This window comes from Aspergillus homomorphus (genome assembly GCF_003184865.1).
Source record: "Aspergillus homomorphus CBS 101889 unplaced genomic scaffold BO97scaffold_25, whole genome shotgun sequence".
Lineage (NCBI taxonomy): Eukaryota > Fungi > Ascomycota > Eurotiomycetes > Eurotiales > Aspergillaceae > Aspergillus > Aspergillus homomorphus.
Window position 1 is genome coordinate 228683 of NW_020291911.1, and position 14898 is coordinate 243580.

Below are 14898 nucleotides of genomic sequence, written 5' to 3' on the forward strand. Positions count from 1 at the left end.
TATAAGATATGTATCCTACGTAGTATATCCCTTACGACCACAGGCTAGAGCCTTCTCCCCCAACCAACTTTGTCGCGGGCTCGAAAGTATAGCCGGTTACACCGTCACGCGACGAAGGCTACGCTGGGGAACTATTCGATGTACAACGCCAATTCCTCGTACAGCGTGTCACGCTCCCCCAGCCGGACAGAGTAAGTAAGGAGATCACACGGCTCTGCCCATGCACCGGATCAGGTGCGCGGTTCGGGGCGAAGTCAAAGCCCTCCCTCCCTTCGTCGCACGCTCGTCAAAGCACACCCGAAGATAGCATCCGAGAAACTCGAAAACAAAGACACAAGTGGTTCAGAACGGTTCGCGACGGCATGTACCCCTTCCCGCTGAAGACTTGGGAGAACTTGTATTGGTACCGTGCTGTTGCATAACCAAGACTGAATTGACAGCAAGGCTGGCTAATCCCTCATTCGGCCACGTCATAATAGCTGTGTGCACGGGGATATACCATACAATCGTACCTCGATTTGAGCGTAGACAAGAACAGACGGTTTTGTATGCAAGTTCTTGGTACAGTATATGCTTACTAACTTGTTCGGCTCATTGCTTCTGGTTCACTCTGGCAAGCCCAAGCAAGCCATAAAGCCACAAAGCCACAAAGCCACAGGTATGACAGCCCTGTCAAACTCGTCCCGAACACATCACCATGTTGGATCCCCGAGCGAGTAAGACAGCTGTCTCTCACTCACCTCGTTCCCCTTGGCCGATAAGGTAGAGGCAGGTAGCGCTCCCATAGGCTAGCCGGATTCACGTGACTGAAAACGTATGCGGGCTGATCGATGATCCCAGCAGGGCGCCGGCAGTAACTAAGGCAATAACTAAGTCATAGACCAGTGACAATCCCGGCTTCGGCACACTAAGGAAAAGGCCCTTGCTTTTTGGGAAGGAGGGGGGGCGTTAAGTAAAAAACAAGATGACGCTGGCATATCCCAGCCCAACCCCCCCCAACCGTCTTCTCGGTGCTTCGCATGTCTTAGGCGGGGAGGGAAATTTTTCGACAAGGGGAGGGAGCTGGACCACGCCTCAGATTGGGCTGCGCACGGGGGAAGACGGAGACTGGCTGGCTGACCGAATTCGATCAAGAAAGAGAGATAGAGAAAGAGAGAAAGAAACAGAGTATTGGTAACCGGTTGGTGCTGGTCAGTTGCTGTTACTCCCCAGGCTAGACTGCAGTGCTGCGACTCAGTTACCTCAACTGCTCTTGCCTCTCGCTGCGTCTAGTTTCATCAAGGACCGCTTTGTACCATGGAACCATGGAACAGAGCTGGAGAGCCTGTGATCTATTTTCCTCTGGGAGGCCGAGACGAGCGCGAACAAAGTCGACGACGGATGGCCGCAGTGGAGCACCAAAAACGAAAAAAAGCGTGGGATCCTGGAGGAAAAAAGACCTGAGAATGCCCACCACGCAGCTAGTCGAGTGTGTGGGTTCTGGCGGCAACGGAAAGACGCGGACGGCAATGCACCGCGCCGATTGGGATCGCAAAAAACGTGGCAAGAGCCGCTAAGGAGGGAAAGGGAAGGAAAGACGGAGGGGCGGCGGGGAAGGACCGACCGCATTTAATCACAATTATTAATCCCGTAAGATTTTTTCTGTTTTTATTTTCTGTGTTTCTGTTTTCTGCATTACCGAAATCAGGTTCCTGACCGCTGTTTCGGTTTTGTCCCTTACCGTAACACTCTAAGGCACCCAACCCAAACAGGAACTTCTCGGTCGAACCAATCTACCCTTCAGTTGAGGAGAAATGATTATTACTTTATCCACGCACAAGGAAAAGGAAATAGATACAGCTGGTTTGTCTCATGTGGCGGTCAAACGCATGAAACAGCAGATGTGAAGGATGCAGTCTCGCCTGCAGCATCTCGAGGTCTGTTCTTATCCAATATTGCGCCGTCCGACCTGATTGATGTGTTGTTCTGTGGCCATCCAACCAACGATAGCTTCGGATTTTAGCAAAAAAGCCATCAAAAAGCCCATGATGACCATTGGGATAAGTCATATCCACTTAGAACAAGAGGGCTTATGAAAGATTGCGGCCTACAGCTTACGCAGATACTAGGTACAGTACGCAGCAGTGCTTACTCTGAGACAAACCTCGAGCAAATCAACCCAGAGACAGTCCTAAGACGGCTACTTTTCACACCGTCTCCATCCGTCCCCCCCCCCCCCCCCAACACAAGAGTCATCATAGAGCAAACAGGACCATCACCGAGAGCCACGCCTTTCTGCTTGATTGCTGTCCGAAATATCCCAGGGTACACAGTACACACTAGGTATCACGTCGTGCATAAGATCGGCGGGAGTCGGGGCGGGCCGTCGTGGACATGACCAGGAGATGACTAGCAGAATCATAGGATGATGATAGGATGAAGTCCGTTGCCCAACGCCCTGACACAAGCACATCTGCATCCCGATCACAGCACCAATCCTAGTCCTTGTTTGCGACCGTGCAATTCCGACAGGATTGTTCTGCTGATGCCTCCCTTTCCGGTCAGCGGTGAAGATATTAATCTATCTACTGTCCTCTACCGTCCTTCTTGCTTGCTTACTTGCCTTCCTGGCGCTTGCATGCTTGCTTTATGCTCTAGAGTCAAGGAAGGATGCACTACACACAGTCCGCGTATTATCAGCGATGACTTGGTGTGACATAGCACTGGCCAAAGCACCATTATCAGCTTACTATACGTGAGGAGCGTGGTCATACAGGACAGTGGCTATTTGACTATCTTCCAGTCGAATGCCGCCTACCAAGGACGAACTTCATTCTGTTTCGTGCACCAAGGGGAGAAACTTCGGCCAACCCGAGTCACACGATCCGTTTACTGATGTCATACTACTTTTCTGGCAAGAGTCGATGACAACGTTACTCGACCAATCTTGATTACTAGCCTCAGATAGAATTGCATCTGCCGTGGAGGGTCGGAACAAAAAGGGGGTTGTACACTTGTTGGGGATGTGATTCGGTTGCAGATGCTCGCTCGAGATGGTCTCTCCCATCAGCAGGCGTCCTGAGGGGATCAGGGCACAGACGGTCACTGGTGACTAAGGCAGCCTTCTGCAGCAAATCACAACCTACCGCCGACCCCCTCAAACTTCCACTAACTCAAGATGATAATCAAACCGACTACGCACGATAGTACTGATTTTCAGCCTATTCCCATGTGCCCGTAGGCGCAGCTAGTTTCCGGCCTCCTATCGCTGACTTTGACCTCCGCCTGGGGCATTCCGGGCCAAAAACAACAAAAAAAGAAAAAAAAAAGAAAAGAAGGGATCCGAGCCAAACTAGTGTGAGTGGTCTGTGAACGGCAACGTTGCCCAGACCTCCCCGCAAATAGTTCTAGGACCGGGGGGAGGAGAAAGGGAACACCCTCTGATTTCCCACCACACCGATCGATGGCTTGGGATCCCGGGTACTACCATGTTAATTCCAGCCGGATTGAAGTGTTACAACATGTCAAACACAGGCTACCTACAGATACATCCTAGGGGCGGGTGGAAATGATTGAGTGCGATTTCAGAGGCAGAGAAGAGGCCGAGGAAGAGAGAAATTCTTGCCCGAGAGGCGCTAATGCACGTTATTCCCCAAGAGCCACCGATCGGGCCATCATAATGACCTCTGGCGCGGTCCCAGTGCTGTAGCACCGGGAAACTTAGGGTTCCTACAACCCGCACCTTAACCCCCTCACGGGAAGGGGCCGCCCCTCTTTCCTTTCCACAACCTTACCGAGGCCAAGTCAGTGCGAAAATCTTAGGTGAGCACGTAATGCCTTCAGGATTTGAGAATGCGAGGAATTCTCATGCACGGCATGAATTTCGTGAAGGATTTCAGGAGAACTGATTCAAGAGCCAGGTTTTCAACATGAAGTGCCACGCTGATGGTGTCAAAGACTAGTTTCCCAATGGACGACGACGTACGGTAATCTTTCTAGTTGGGGCCAGGCACATTCGATCCGAGCCGCTTCAGATGCTACGGAAGTCTCTACTAGACTACTACTGAAGACGGTCGGTCGGTCGGGGCCAAGACTTACCTCATCCTTCACGTCTTGCTCAACACCGCCACGAAACTCCGCCCTAAATGCTTTCCTAGAGCGGCAGGTGGGAGTCCTTCGTGTCTGTTTTCAGCTGCACACGTTGTTGATCTCAACTCGAAGTGACTCGTCCCCACCAGGTTTACTGGAGCCGCAGTTATCATTACCACTCGACAAACCGCCCAAGAACTTTGATGCGTTTTACAAGCACTTGAGTACTAGCTCATCCGCCCTGGATAGCTCATTTCACCGCCTATTATTCTTCTCTTGCCCCGGCCGTGTGGGCTCCACTCCACTTGCATGGGCTGTCACTCTCACTGAAGCCGAAACTGTGCCTATGTTTTTTCTTCTTGTCGCCACTATTATTATTAGGTTGTGACAGGGATGGAGCCTTCCATGTCTTCCTTTCAGTTTCTAAGCAGACTCTGATCCATGGAACACAGGGGTATCTACCCCGCTCATCCCAATCTGTTCGCTGCTATTAGACGCTGGGTGTACCAAGGTACTGGACTTACCGCCCGCTCCTGCAGTGGATTAAAAAGAAAAAAGGAATGCCGGAACCGAACATCCTCCGAGCTGAGTGGTAGCGGCGTACCAATGACCTGTTGGCTTGCATCCCGTGGACTGGTAATGGACGGGTAGCTAACAGACTTCGCCGGGCTGGTACTGTTACCAATGAGCTGGCATGCAACTACGGTTCGGAGCGCACCTTTCCCTGCTGGGCCCAACCAGAATCGAGGGGTCGGCTCTCAAGGGTTTGCTCCGTACTCTACGCCAATCAGCCCCGGGCGCGCCTGTCGCTTAACCGGGCTTCTGGACTGACTTGCATTGCTCGTATCCACCCGCCCATAATGAAGTTCCCACTTTGCGGGGACACCCTTAGTTCGTGATTTTCATTTCCCATGCGCTTTGCTTCAACTGTCGTGCCCATCTTTTGCCCATCTTCCAACCCGAAGACGGACGTCTTTTTGAGTCTCTTCGCCGAGTAAGTATGTGTGTGGTGGGATGGTGAGAGCTCGCATTGCTCTAGCCCTGTTATTCCTAATGCACGCAACTGCATCGATGGCTTCCCACCCCCTCCCTTTCCTCATGCCTGTTTTCTCTCATTCCACGGATCCCGCAGAAACCGTTCCGCACGGAACAATGGAACAAGCACAACAAGCACTACTCCGGAAGGATTATCCAGCAAATCTGTTCGTGGTGACCATAGCATCTCTTCCATGTTCATGGTGCATTTCCTACACCACGAGATTCCTTAGTCTCGCCCATATTTGTCGTTGTATGGGAAGGCTTTGCGAACAAAGTTCGATCTGCCGCAAAGTATCGCCCGGTTGGCCTACGATCATTATATCACCATGTTTCGAATTGTCCCCGCCAATGGATCGATAATTTGCAGAATGTAATTTCTCCATTGGTCGTGATCTAGAGGGAACCAAAACTGCAATTTAATGACCAGAGCGCATTTCTGGGTTCACAAACCTCGAAAATCCAAAGAAGGTAGGTAGGGTAAACGGGCCGTACTTCTGCGAGCGGGAGGTATCTCGTAACCTGTTAGACCAAATCAAATGACCCCGGAATGACGCTGCTCTTGTAACCTCAGGCATCAATGTACCACCCAACCTTCCTTACCAGGGCCTACCGCGCGACCACAACCCCCTCCCCTCCCTGCAACGCACTTGCGGACGAATAGGACAGTCAGGGGAATTGAGCAGGTCTGAAAGCGGGGACAGAAGCAGGATGAACTCCTGTACAATACCCGTGATGGTACTTTCCTCCCTGCCGAGCCGTGGCGCGCGGGTTTGATCTTGGACAGAACCCCGAACTGCCATAACAAGTAATAGGTACTTGGGGAATCTACTTTCCCAGGCGCGCATTATATTGATCGCCCTTGCTGGCGGGCTGGGCCGGTTCGCTGTAAGTACTTCCATCTTTCCCGCTCATCCGAAGGGACGAAGGAAAAAGCAAGGGGCAAGCTATCTAGCCTAAGGGGGGAAATAGTACTAAGGTCGGAACTCCATGTATGAAGTATGTACCTGATCAGGATGTGTCCCGTGACTCTTACTCTCCCTCTCTAAGCGTAGGACCGCTTGAGCTTAGAGCAACCAAAGTCGCTTCTATACTTGCAACAACGCAGACTTACTGACTAGTAAAACAAACGGGACTTGGGGCATGGTCTGAAATAGAGATTGATCAGTCAACTTCACTCATGCGGCGGCTAGACTGCTCTTTTTCTTATTGCTAGGGGGAGGCATTTTGTTGTTCTTCAGGAACTTCGCAGCGATGCAGCTAGGATTCGTCTTAGCTTGGATATGCTCTGCAGAGGGACCACATCCTTCCGCTTTGGCTTATCTTCTCGTCTAACGGCGTGCAGCATACAATACTCTTGGTAAATGGTATTGTTCGGTGGCGCAGGCGTTTGCTTGTTTGTGTTGGATATCTAGTGTCTCCCCCCTCCCCCATTCTCTAATTGACCCTACTCAGTCTGGATGGCTTCTTCAGCCTTTCCACCAATCCCTCATGAACTAGGAGTTTTTTTCTCCCTTTGCAACCCTTGTTTGGCCACGGCCAGACTCGCCGCGTGCTGCATGCACACACGGGCGCTACTGCGCAGCATACATGTTTGATCTGCTCCTGTCCTGTATGTAAATATGTATGTAAGTATCCCATCCCTCCTCCTACCATTGTATGCATGTATGTATGAACTAGGTAATCTGGAAGCACGACTACATACAGTGTACACCAGAACGGACTTAGACCCTGCGCGGGCAAACGCGAGTCGAACATCCTGGAACTATAGTCATGATAGTGCCCTGTTGCAGATTACATCTGCGTCCAGCTTGGCTGGAAGATTCCTACAGATATTCTCTGTCCTGTCCTTCTACAGTATGATGTCGTTGCGCATGAGCCAGGCTGTCTATTCTTCATTCCCCTGTGGTTTCCGCCTACGTTCTAACCCTGGTCATCAGATTATGACGATGTAAGGAGCTTTGATAGCAAACACAATGGTGACCGGCATGAGGATTCCCCCTTTTTCTTTTTCTTTTTCTTTTTCTTATTCTACTAACTCAGAAAAAAAAGCTGGTGATTCGAGAAACACCCTCACCGGAACAGAGGAGTGTATGAGGGTGTGATCCCCAAGAAATGGTACGCTAGATGATCTTCCAACCATGGTTCGTAGATACCCACTTTATGCTTCTAGGTGTAATGCACCGTAACTTGGAAGTACCGCCATGGGTTTGTTTCTTTCGGGGATCACTGGCCTGTCCATCTCGGGATCTAGTATGTGATTAAAAGCAAATCGGTTGTGAAGAAAAATCTTCTATTCTCGGTGGATATCTTAGCGGGTCTTTGCCCATGTGGTCAATCAATTTTGAGTGAGCCCACAAAGGTAAAGTGAAAAATCTGAACAGCTCAGGCACAGTTTGGAAGTGTCATTACTCGATACAGCAACAAAAAGTGGGGTTGATTAGAGAATTATCTATCTCAAACTCCTTCTCATCGGTATTTGCATCTGTCTCCATATAATCAAGATGTCGGTTGGAAAATGTTTTCCCGGTTTCTGTCAGCTGAGATGTGTTTAGTTAACGTGACTTATAGTTAGCTGACTGCTGGAAAGGGAGATAAAAAAAGTCGATGAATAATACTTTGCTGCAAGCGCGCCGGAGATCACTCATACTGATATATAGTAACAGAAGTTTCAGCAGCCAGCCCCTCTTTTTTCTTTGTGTTCTTCAGTAGAAAGAGAAATTTCGGGCTTCATCCGGGTGTGGTCCCCCTTCCCCGAACTCCCTTGGTTTTGTTTTCGGCCAGTATTCGGGTGTCAGGATGCTCCCGCTGTAATCAAATGAGGACCGGACCTAAATTCTCTGCAGCCATCCCTCTTGGTTCGTTCTCCATTCTCCATGCTTTTCGGGCGGGAATGGCCTAGGTCTTAGTTACCTTTCTGAGAACACCGTTGCTTTTAGCCCCTCTTTTTTTTTTTTTTTTTTTTTTCTCTTTTTTTTTTCATGTTTCGGATTTCATTCTTGGAGTGGGTGGCATGTACGCATATGTACCCGAGTCCTCAAGATAGGTCGGGGAACCTTTCCTATGCAGCTGCTGCTCTGGGTCTGGAAGAAGCCCAGGAGGAGGAAGTCTTCTAAGTATATCATGCTATTGCCTCTGGATGTGCAATGACAGACGACACCCAAAAAAAAGTACAATCTCACAAGAACTTGAGATGGCAATTGGCAGGTCACGAGTCACAGCTCAGGTAAAAGATTGCGCCGTCTTAGTAGTAGTACTTTCCTATATCGGCCGCGTACCTACATGTACTGCAGACCAATTTCTATCTTTGTAGCAGATCCAAGCACACAGTGCCGGCTCAAGTGCTAAAATTGGGATAGTTCGATATCCACCACCACACAGCTGGGGGTCATGTGAATCCCGAACACGGACATGGTCCACGACTTGCTTAAGTATGGTTATCTGTACAGCATTAGCAGGGACTTCTGGATGGATTTCTTTGAATCTGCCCATAATGAGACGCACAGCGAAGATGGATTTGATCAGTGGTTCGGTATAGTGTTGTATCCAAGAACGGCAGTAATAGATTTCAGGTTCTATTACAGAGATGGATACTGAAACAAAACTCAGTCAGAACAAACAACAGCAACAGCAACAGCAACAGCAACAGCAACAGCAACACTATTTAGTCAAGAAGTCTAAGCCCAAAACAGTCAAGTGTCAAAGCTGGAGACGGAAGGACCGACTCGAAGCCAGTCCCCAGTGGGTGGAGTTCCGTCACGGCGCCTTTACCCGTCCCGGCGTACCCTCCCTTCCTTCCTTCCTCCCTCAGGCTCTCTCCAGGCTCCGTCATCACTCGTCAGAATCGTCACACCTTTTTCCCAAACTTACGCCCCTCTTCAGGCTCTAGACTCTACAGTAGCGCTTGCCCCAGGCCCTGCCAAACGCCCAACCCGAGCGATTCACCTGATCCCCATGGAACCATGAATGCTTTAGCTGCGTCTTAAGAGAGTTCCCGTCCATGTCTATGGGTCGCTGGCGTGTCGGCCAGGGTCCACTACGACTGCGGACCGTTCTTCTGAGCGGTTTCCTTGTCCATGACCGCTATTCCAGTTAACCATCCAGTCATCCTCCAAGGCTCCAAGTGTCCCCAACCCCCTTCTCTTTCCTTGTCTAGGTCTTTGTCTAGGTAGAAAAAGACACTAGATAGCCTGGAGATCTCTTGTGCATCACTACTATGAATATTGTGGGAGTATAAGAAGCCTTTCCGACCGCCTCCCGCTTGTATCTCCTCCACTAACATCGTCAGACATCGTCCGTCGCTCATACTTGCCTTGCCCGACCGCTTCATGATGGGTCCCATCAAGATTTGTTCCATAGTGATTCTGGGATCCACGACAATTTAATTTCTCGCGTGGTGATTTTCTCCAGCCGGGCCAATGACGATCAGTTCTCCGGTATCGGGACGACAAACACCACACGGTAGTGACGGTACTATACTAGGTTGCCCCCCCCATTAGCTTGCCATATCCATGAAGGATCACTCTAATCATGGTGAATTGATTAATTGCTCGCTCCAAGCTACCTTGAGCTTTGCATTTCTATTGCGCACATCTCAGACTTGCATCGTATTCGAATCCAGGGACCCAGTTGATCCAGGGAACCGCATGTTGGCAGTTGCACTTTTTCTTTCTTTTTGATTTAATTCCCTGGGATTCCCCATCGCCAACCTTCCCGCCTTTCCGCTTTCCGTCAGCCCGGCCGTGGGACTGGCACCCTGCGTCTCGTGTGCTTGACCCAACCGTTTTTTCCCAATTTGCCTCCCGGGCGGACCGGCGAGTCGGCCACCCAAAGAACCACTTTCACTAGGTCGTACTTTTCCCACTGCAATATTTGACACCTCGAATTTGTTTGGTCTACGCCTGCGTAGTACGAGTATTATGAATGGAATGAGCTCGATGAGGAGGATAATGATCTTTTTTTTGTTTTGTTTGACTGTGTTTGAGTGAAGAAGCAACGTTCACTCGGTCTTCAAAACCACCAGCAAGCGAGACACACCAAGCGCAAAGACGTCCAAACTCTGTCTTCATACCTTGGTTGCTTTCGATCTGAGCGTTCAATTAGAGTCCGAATTGGTGCATTCGCATCCAATCTTTGCTTGCGCCTCCACTATCATCTTAGCTTCTAGGAGGCCCTTGGGTTTTCAATTCTTCATCGCCTGCTGATCGAGCCTCATCCGTATCTCTCCTTTGCATCTAATTCTTGACTGGACGCTTTTCGCCATCCTTCCACTCTTGTCAGCGGCAGATCGATGCTGAGTGAGAGGTCATTATCTCGGCTTAGCTTCATTGATTGAATCACTCTTCATTCCTCCTTCTTCCCAGACTACGCGCAGTCTATAGAAATAAGGTAGGTGCAAGAATAGAAAAAAAAGCACCCAAATTTACCAGATTAAAGAAGGGGCGTGCACTCGCCGGTCTGCCCTCGAGGGTTCCCGGGAGTTTCGCTACAGCCACCACTCCTCGGTGGTAACTGGCAGCTCTGACCCTGCCCTACTCATTCTCGCAGTTCTTGTCATTTTGAGGGATGATTGATCTATACTGATGATTGCGTCGCGCGACTCTCAGACCCAGCAGACGCCCTTCATTGCCCGCTGACGCCCATTATCCTCAACGGCGTAACGTTTCTTTGCCCGTGCCCGACCAAAAGATACCTTGCTGGTTTCCTCCGATTTGCGTGAGTGACTTCTGACTGTTCTTCTGCCCCTCCAATCCTGTGTCATTGCCAGCATCGCTCGAATCGCTCCGTTCCTGGCACTAGCACTATCACAATCCGTATGCCTTGCAAACGTGGGTAGGCTCTGCATTTTTGAGCTGCGTTTGAGCTGGGTTGGTGCAGTCCACTGCAGCCATTGCGGCCTACCGCATTGAGAGCCCCTCAGCGTTCACGAACTTTGCAGCAGTGTTCAACGCTCACGTCATAATCGAAATCCCCGACTCTTCCATTTTTGTCTTTTTGTTATTTTCCTTTTCCTTTTCTTTTTTTTTTTTTTTTTTTTTTTTTTTTTTTTTTTTTTTTTTTTTTTTTTTTTTTTTTTTGCTTTCTCACTCATTTTATCTGGCTTTTTGGGTACAGAATATTTCTATTTCAAAATTCCCTTTTCTGATCCTTTTTTGACCCATCTGTACTCTCTTTGTCCCTTTTGTTTTATTTTATCATTATTTTTTGTCCTTTCTTGTCTTTTCTTATTTTATTATTTTTCTACCATCGAGTGCCCTTACCCCCCTTACTACCTATCTATCCTTCCCTGACCCTTGCTAAGCTCGACCACCTTGACTTTCTACACCTACCGTATTCTTCCCCTCCACCGCCTCTCTCCATCCATCAATCCTCTCGAATCTCTCTCTCTCTTTCTCTCATCGCCCCTCCCCTGGTCTGTCTTCCCTTTTGCCATCTGTTCATCTCGCCTATCTGCATTCCTTCCCCCCCTTCCCCTTCCCCGTTGGTTCTCTCGTCCAGGTGCGGATTAGATCCTCTTTTAATTCTTTGCCTTTCCAATCCCCATCCGGTTCAGCGTGACCACGAGGCTATGCTATGCTAGCTTCGTAAATCACCCGACGGGAGCTGGGACTGTTTCTGATTTGGCCGATTTTCTGACCGGCTTCGACTCCGCATCAACATCCTGGTCGCTTTACCACACTTTCTCACACACAGACACACTGCATTGCACCTTCACACACGCGCACACACTTGTCCTCTTACACTCACATCCACTCTTCGTCCTCCCCCGTACATACTTGCTGGCTACTGCGACTACTGCTCTTACTTACGTACTTACATACTGCTTACTGCCATTACTTACATACATACCGTCCTGCCAGTCTCCTTTCCAGTCATCATACATACATACAACCTGCCCATACATACATACAACTGCCACTACCACACAGATCTTCCCCCCTCCTCCTGTTTCTAAAGGAAGAACACCCCTGCTGTCTGCTTATCCTTGGCCAAAAACGACCCGTGGGACGTGACTGTCGACTCACATCATCCTGCATTTGTCCTCTCGTTCCCCCCTCCTCGTCCCGTCATTTTAAAGCAACAGTCCTCGCTCACTCGCTTTTACCAATGTCCAACAATCCCCACGATCTCAGCGACCCTACGCGACAGGGACAGTATCCACCACCTCAGTGGAACACTAGTCAACCCGAGGACAACCCTTCGGTGCACTATCCGCCTGCTTCTCAGTATCCGGTATGTTGCTTAGTCTTGTTTGATAGCGTCGGTGATATGAACATGTTGGGGAAAGTGGAAAAAGCGGAATGGTGGTGGTGGTGGTCATTGTTATGGCCCTCATCTAGCTTACTCTGCCTTTCCTCGAGCTTCGAGTCTCTTCCTTCCAGTCACTTACATCCATTAAAGGCTCTATTGACTCGTCACTTCTGCACCTACTAACAATGGCTCCGTCCCTACAGTATCCTCCGGCTTCCTATCCTCCTCCGACGGCCGATCACCAATACCCGCATCCCCCGCAATCGCAGTATCCGCCTCCGCCTAACATGGCTGCAATCCATCCCCACGTCCAGGGCCCGCAAGACCCGTACCGTCTTCCTCCACCTCCTGGTTCTTATCGTCCAGATATCTATACACAGGCGCCTCCTCCACCACCCCAGGTAGTCTATCAAGCTGCCGCCCCGCGTCAACGGACTGCCATCGCTTGTCGTTACTGTCGGAGACGGAAGGTATGTTTACAATTGCATAGCTCAGGCGGCTGTCATTCGCGGCGTCAATCCATAGCAGTGTTGGCTAACACAAATTGCTCGGGATTTGTAGATTCGTTGCTCGGGATTTGAAAGCTCTCAAGATGGACGCTGCAGCAATTGTATCCGGTTTAACCAAGAGTGCATGTTCACCCCTGTCTCATCGCAAGCGCAGGCTTTCGTCCCCGCCCATGCTGCGTACCCACACCTGCGCAATCCGCAAAACCAGAATCGACCTGTCACGCTATATGGAGCGCATGGCCAACCGCTCCCGCCCCAACAGCAACCGCAAGCCGACCCGACTCTTCCACCACCGCAAGGAATGTACCAACATTATCCGGGCGCCCATGCCCCCCTTGCATCAGGAGCACCGGATCATGTGAGTTACCCAATTTCCCGGTCTTCTGCTACCTGTTCTGATCAGCACTGATCCGCACCCATTCGCAGAGGCCTGGACGTCGAGGTTCTGGCTCCGGTTACGACTATCCCGATCCCACCAACTTGGCTCCGGTAACACCTGTGACCTCAGCATCTGGCTATCAAACGCACAATGCCCCTGGTCCATACTACCCCGCGCCGCCGCAGCATGACCGCCGCCCTTCGCCGCAATCAAGTTATCCCTACGACAGCCGCCATTCCTCCTCGCCCCACAGTTCGCCCTATCCTCCGATGCATCCCACTCAGGGTGCAATGACCCCTCCGCCCACTTCCACTCCAGGTGGCTCAACTCGTGCAGGGCTCAATGTGCGTGACATGCTGAACCCAGGGGACAGCCAAGGTCGCTCTAGTACCGATAGTGATATGCTCAACGCATTGAACCGTCGGGGTCTGAACCAATAAACACCTCCACCGACATTTCCCAGTCCGCTTGTGATAGCCTACAGGGAGGGTCACACGCGTGCAATGTCGTGCGGGGAGGGGAGCTCCAGAATGGAGATAAGAATGAAACTCGATTCTATGTTGGTGGTTGGTGGATGCGCGTGGTTCGTGTGCTGGTCACACATTCCCCCACATGGCGCGGTCAATACGTTGTTGCGCGTGTGCTGATTCAGTAGCGGTCTTCATACTGTTTCTTGGACGGGATACGGGCGCAGCGAGTAGACGCAAGGGAAAAAAAGGTTGCAATACGTGTGATGTGTGAACGGATTTCCTCTTTCTAAAGGCGCCTTCTGGATAATGATGCTGCACGATCGTGACCTGAGCATTCTCGGTGACTTTCTCGACAGACAATTCGCCTCGGATTCAAAACGGCAGTGATTTCACGCCATATGCGCGCATCGAGATTGAGGGACTATGATGACTTTTTTAATATCCATTTTCTCCTACGACGAGGCCATGGAAACGAAACGCAAGGGTTTTATGAGCTGCATGATGTGACTATGAGTATGCCTGTCTTGGTTGATAATCATTTTGCGGTAGACGGCGTGTGCGGGGTGTCAATTTTGTGGCTCGTGTTGAATCCCTGCCGGATCTTGACAATCGACAATTCGCACAGATTTCTTCGCCATGCCATTTTCTTTCCCGGAAATCAACACCACGGCTTTTTACAGTACCCGGGCCACCCTATTAATGATTTTTCATTCATTATCAGCTTTTCGCGTTCCATTCGTATCCCGTGTTCAAACGCCTTTGGGCTTGACGAAACATTTGCGCTTTTCCTCGAAGATGCTGGACGGGTTTGTTCTCAAATTGGCAATATGTGAAATGATGTGGCAGACGTCAGTCGCGGTTTTCTGTGCCCATCGTTCTCGCATACCGTTTGTGGTTAACCGCAGTCCAACAAGACGACTCGAACGCCTCTGCTGCAACCATCACATCACGAACCATCAATTAATCGTGGGATTCTGCTCTCTTGTTCATCAACTTCTTGTTCCAAGTACGATGGGAATGTCCGTGGTGTCTTCCTCGCTTTCTTTCGATTCAACCTGTTTCACTATCCATTGATAAATTTCTTTTTTTTTTTTGTTTTCTTGTTTCGGGTGGCTATCTGATCCTGCGTTTACTAAACTTTGACATCTGCTTGGTTGGTTTGCGATTTTATTTGCTTCCTCTGTTT

The 14898-nt window shown here is 50.1% G+C and overlaps 2 protein-coding genes across 2 annotated transcripts; both read left to right on the top strand.

Annotated features, from left to right (window-relative positions):
- The first annotated feature begins 4901 nt into the window (after positions 1–4901).
- Positions 4902–5584, top strand: BO97DRAFT_109932 (uncharacterized protein). The gene has a single exon (XM_025689896.1). It carries the CDS (start codon positions 5083–5085, stop codon positions 5464–5466), a length of 384 nt encoding a protein of 127 aa, XP_025550155.1. The 5' UTR covers positions 4902–5082; the 3' UTR covers positions 5467–5584.
- Positions 5585–11802: 6218 nt separating this feature from the next.
- BO97DRAFT_109963 (Zn(II)2Cys6 transcription factor domain-containing protein) lies at positions 11803–14015 on the top strand. The gene is made up of 4 exons (XM_025689897.1): positions 11803–12336; positions 12558–12824; positions 12916–13221; positions 13290–14015. The coding sequence occupies exons 1-4, from the start codon at positions 12211–12213 to the stop codon at positions 13680–13682; spliced, it is 1092 nt and encodes a 363-aa protein (XP_025550156.1). The 5' UTR covers positions 11803–12210; the 3' UTR covers positions 13683–14015.
- The last annotated feature ends 883 nt before the right edge of the window (positions 14016–14898 follow it).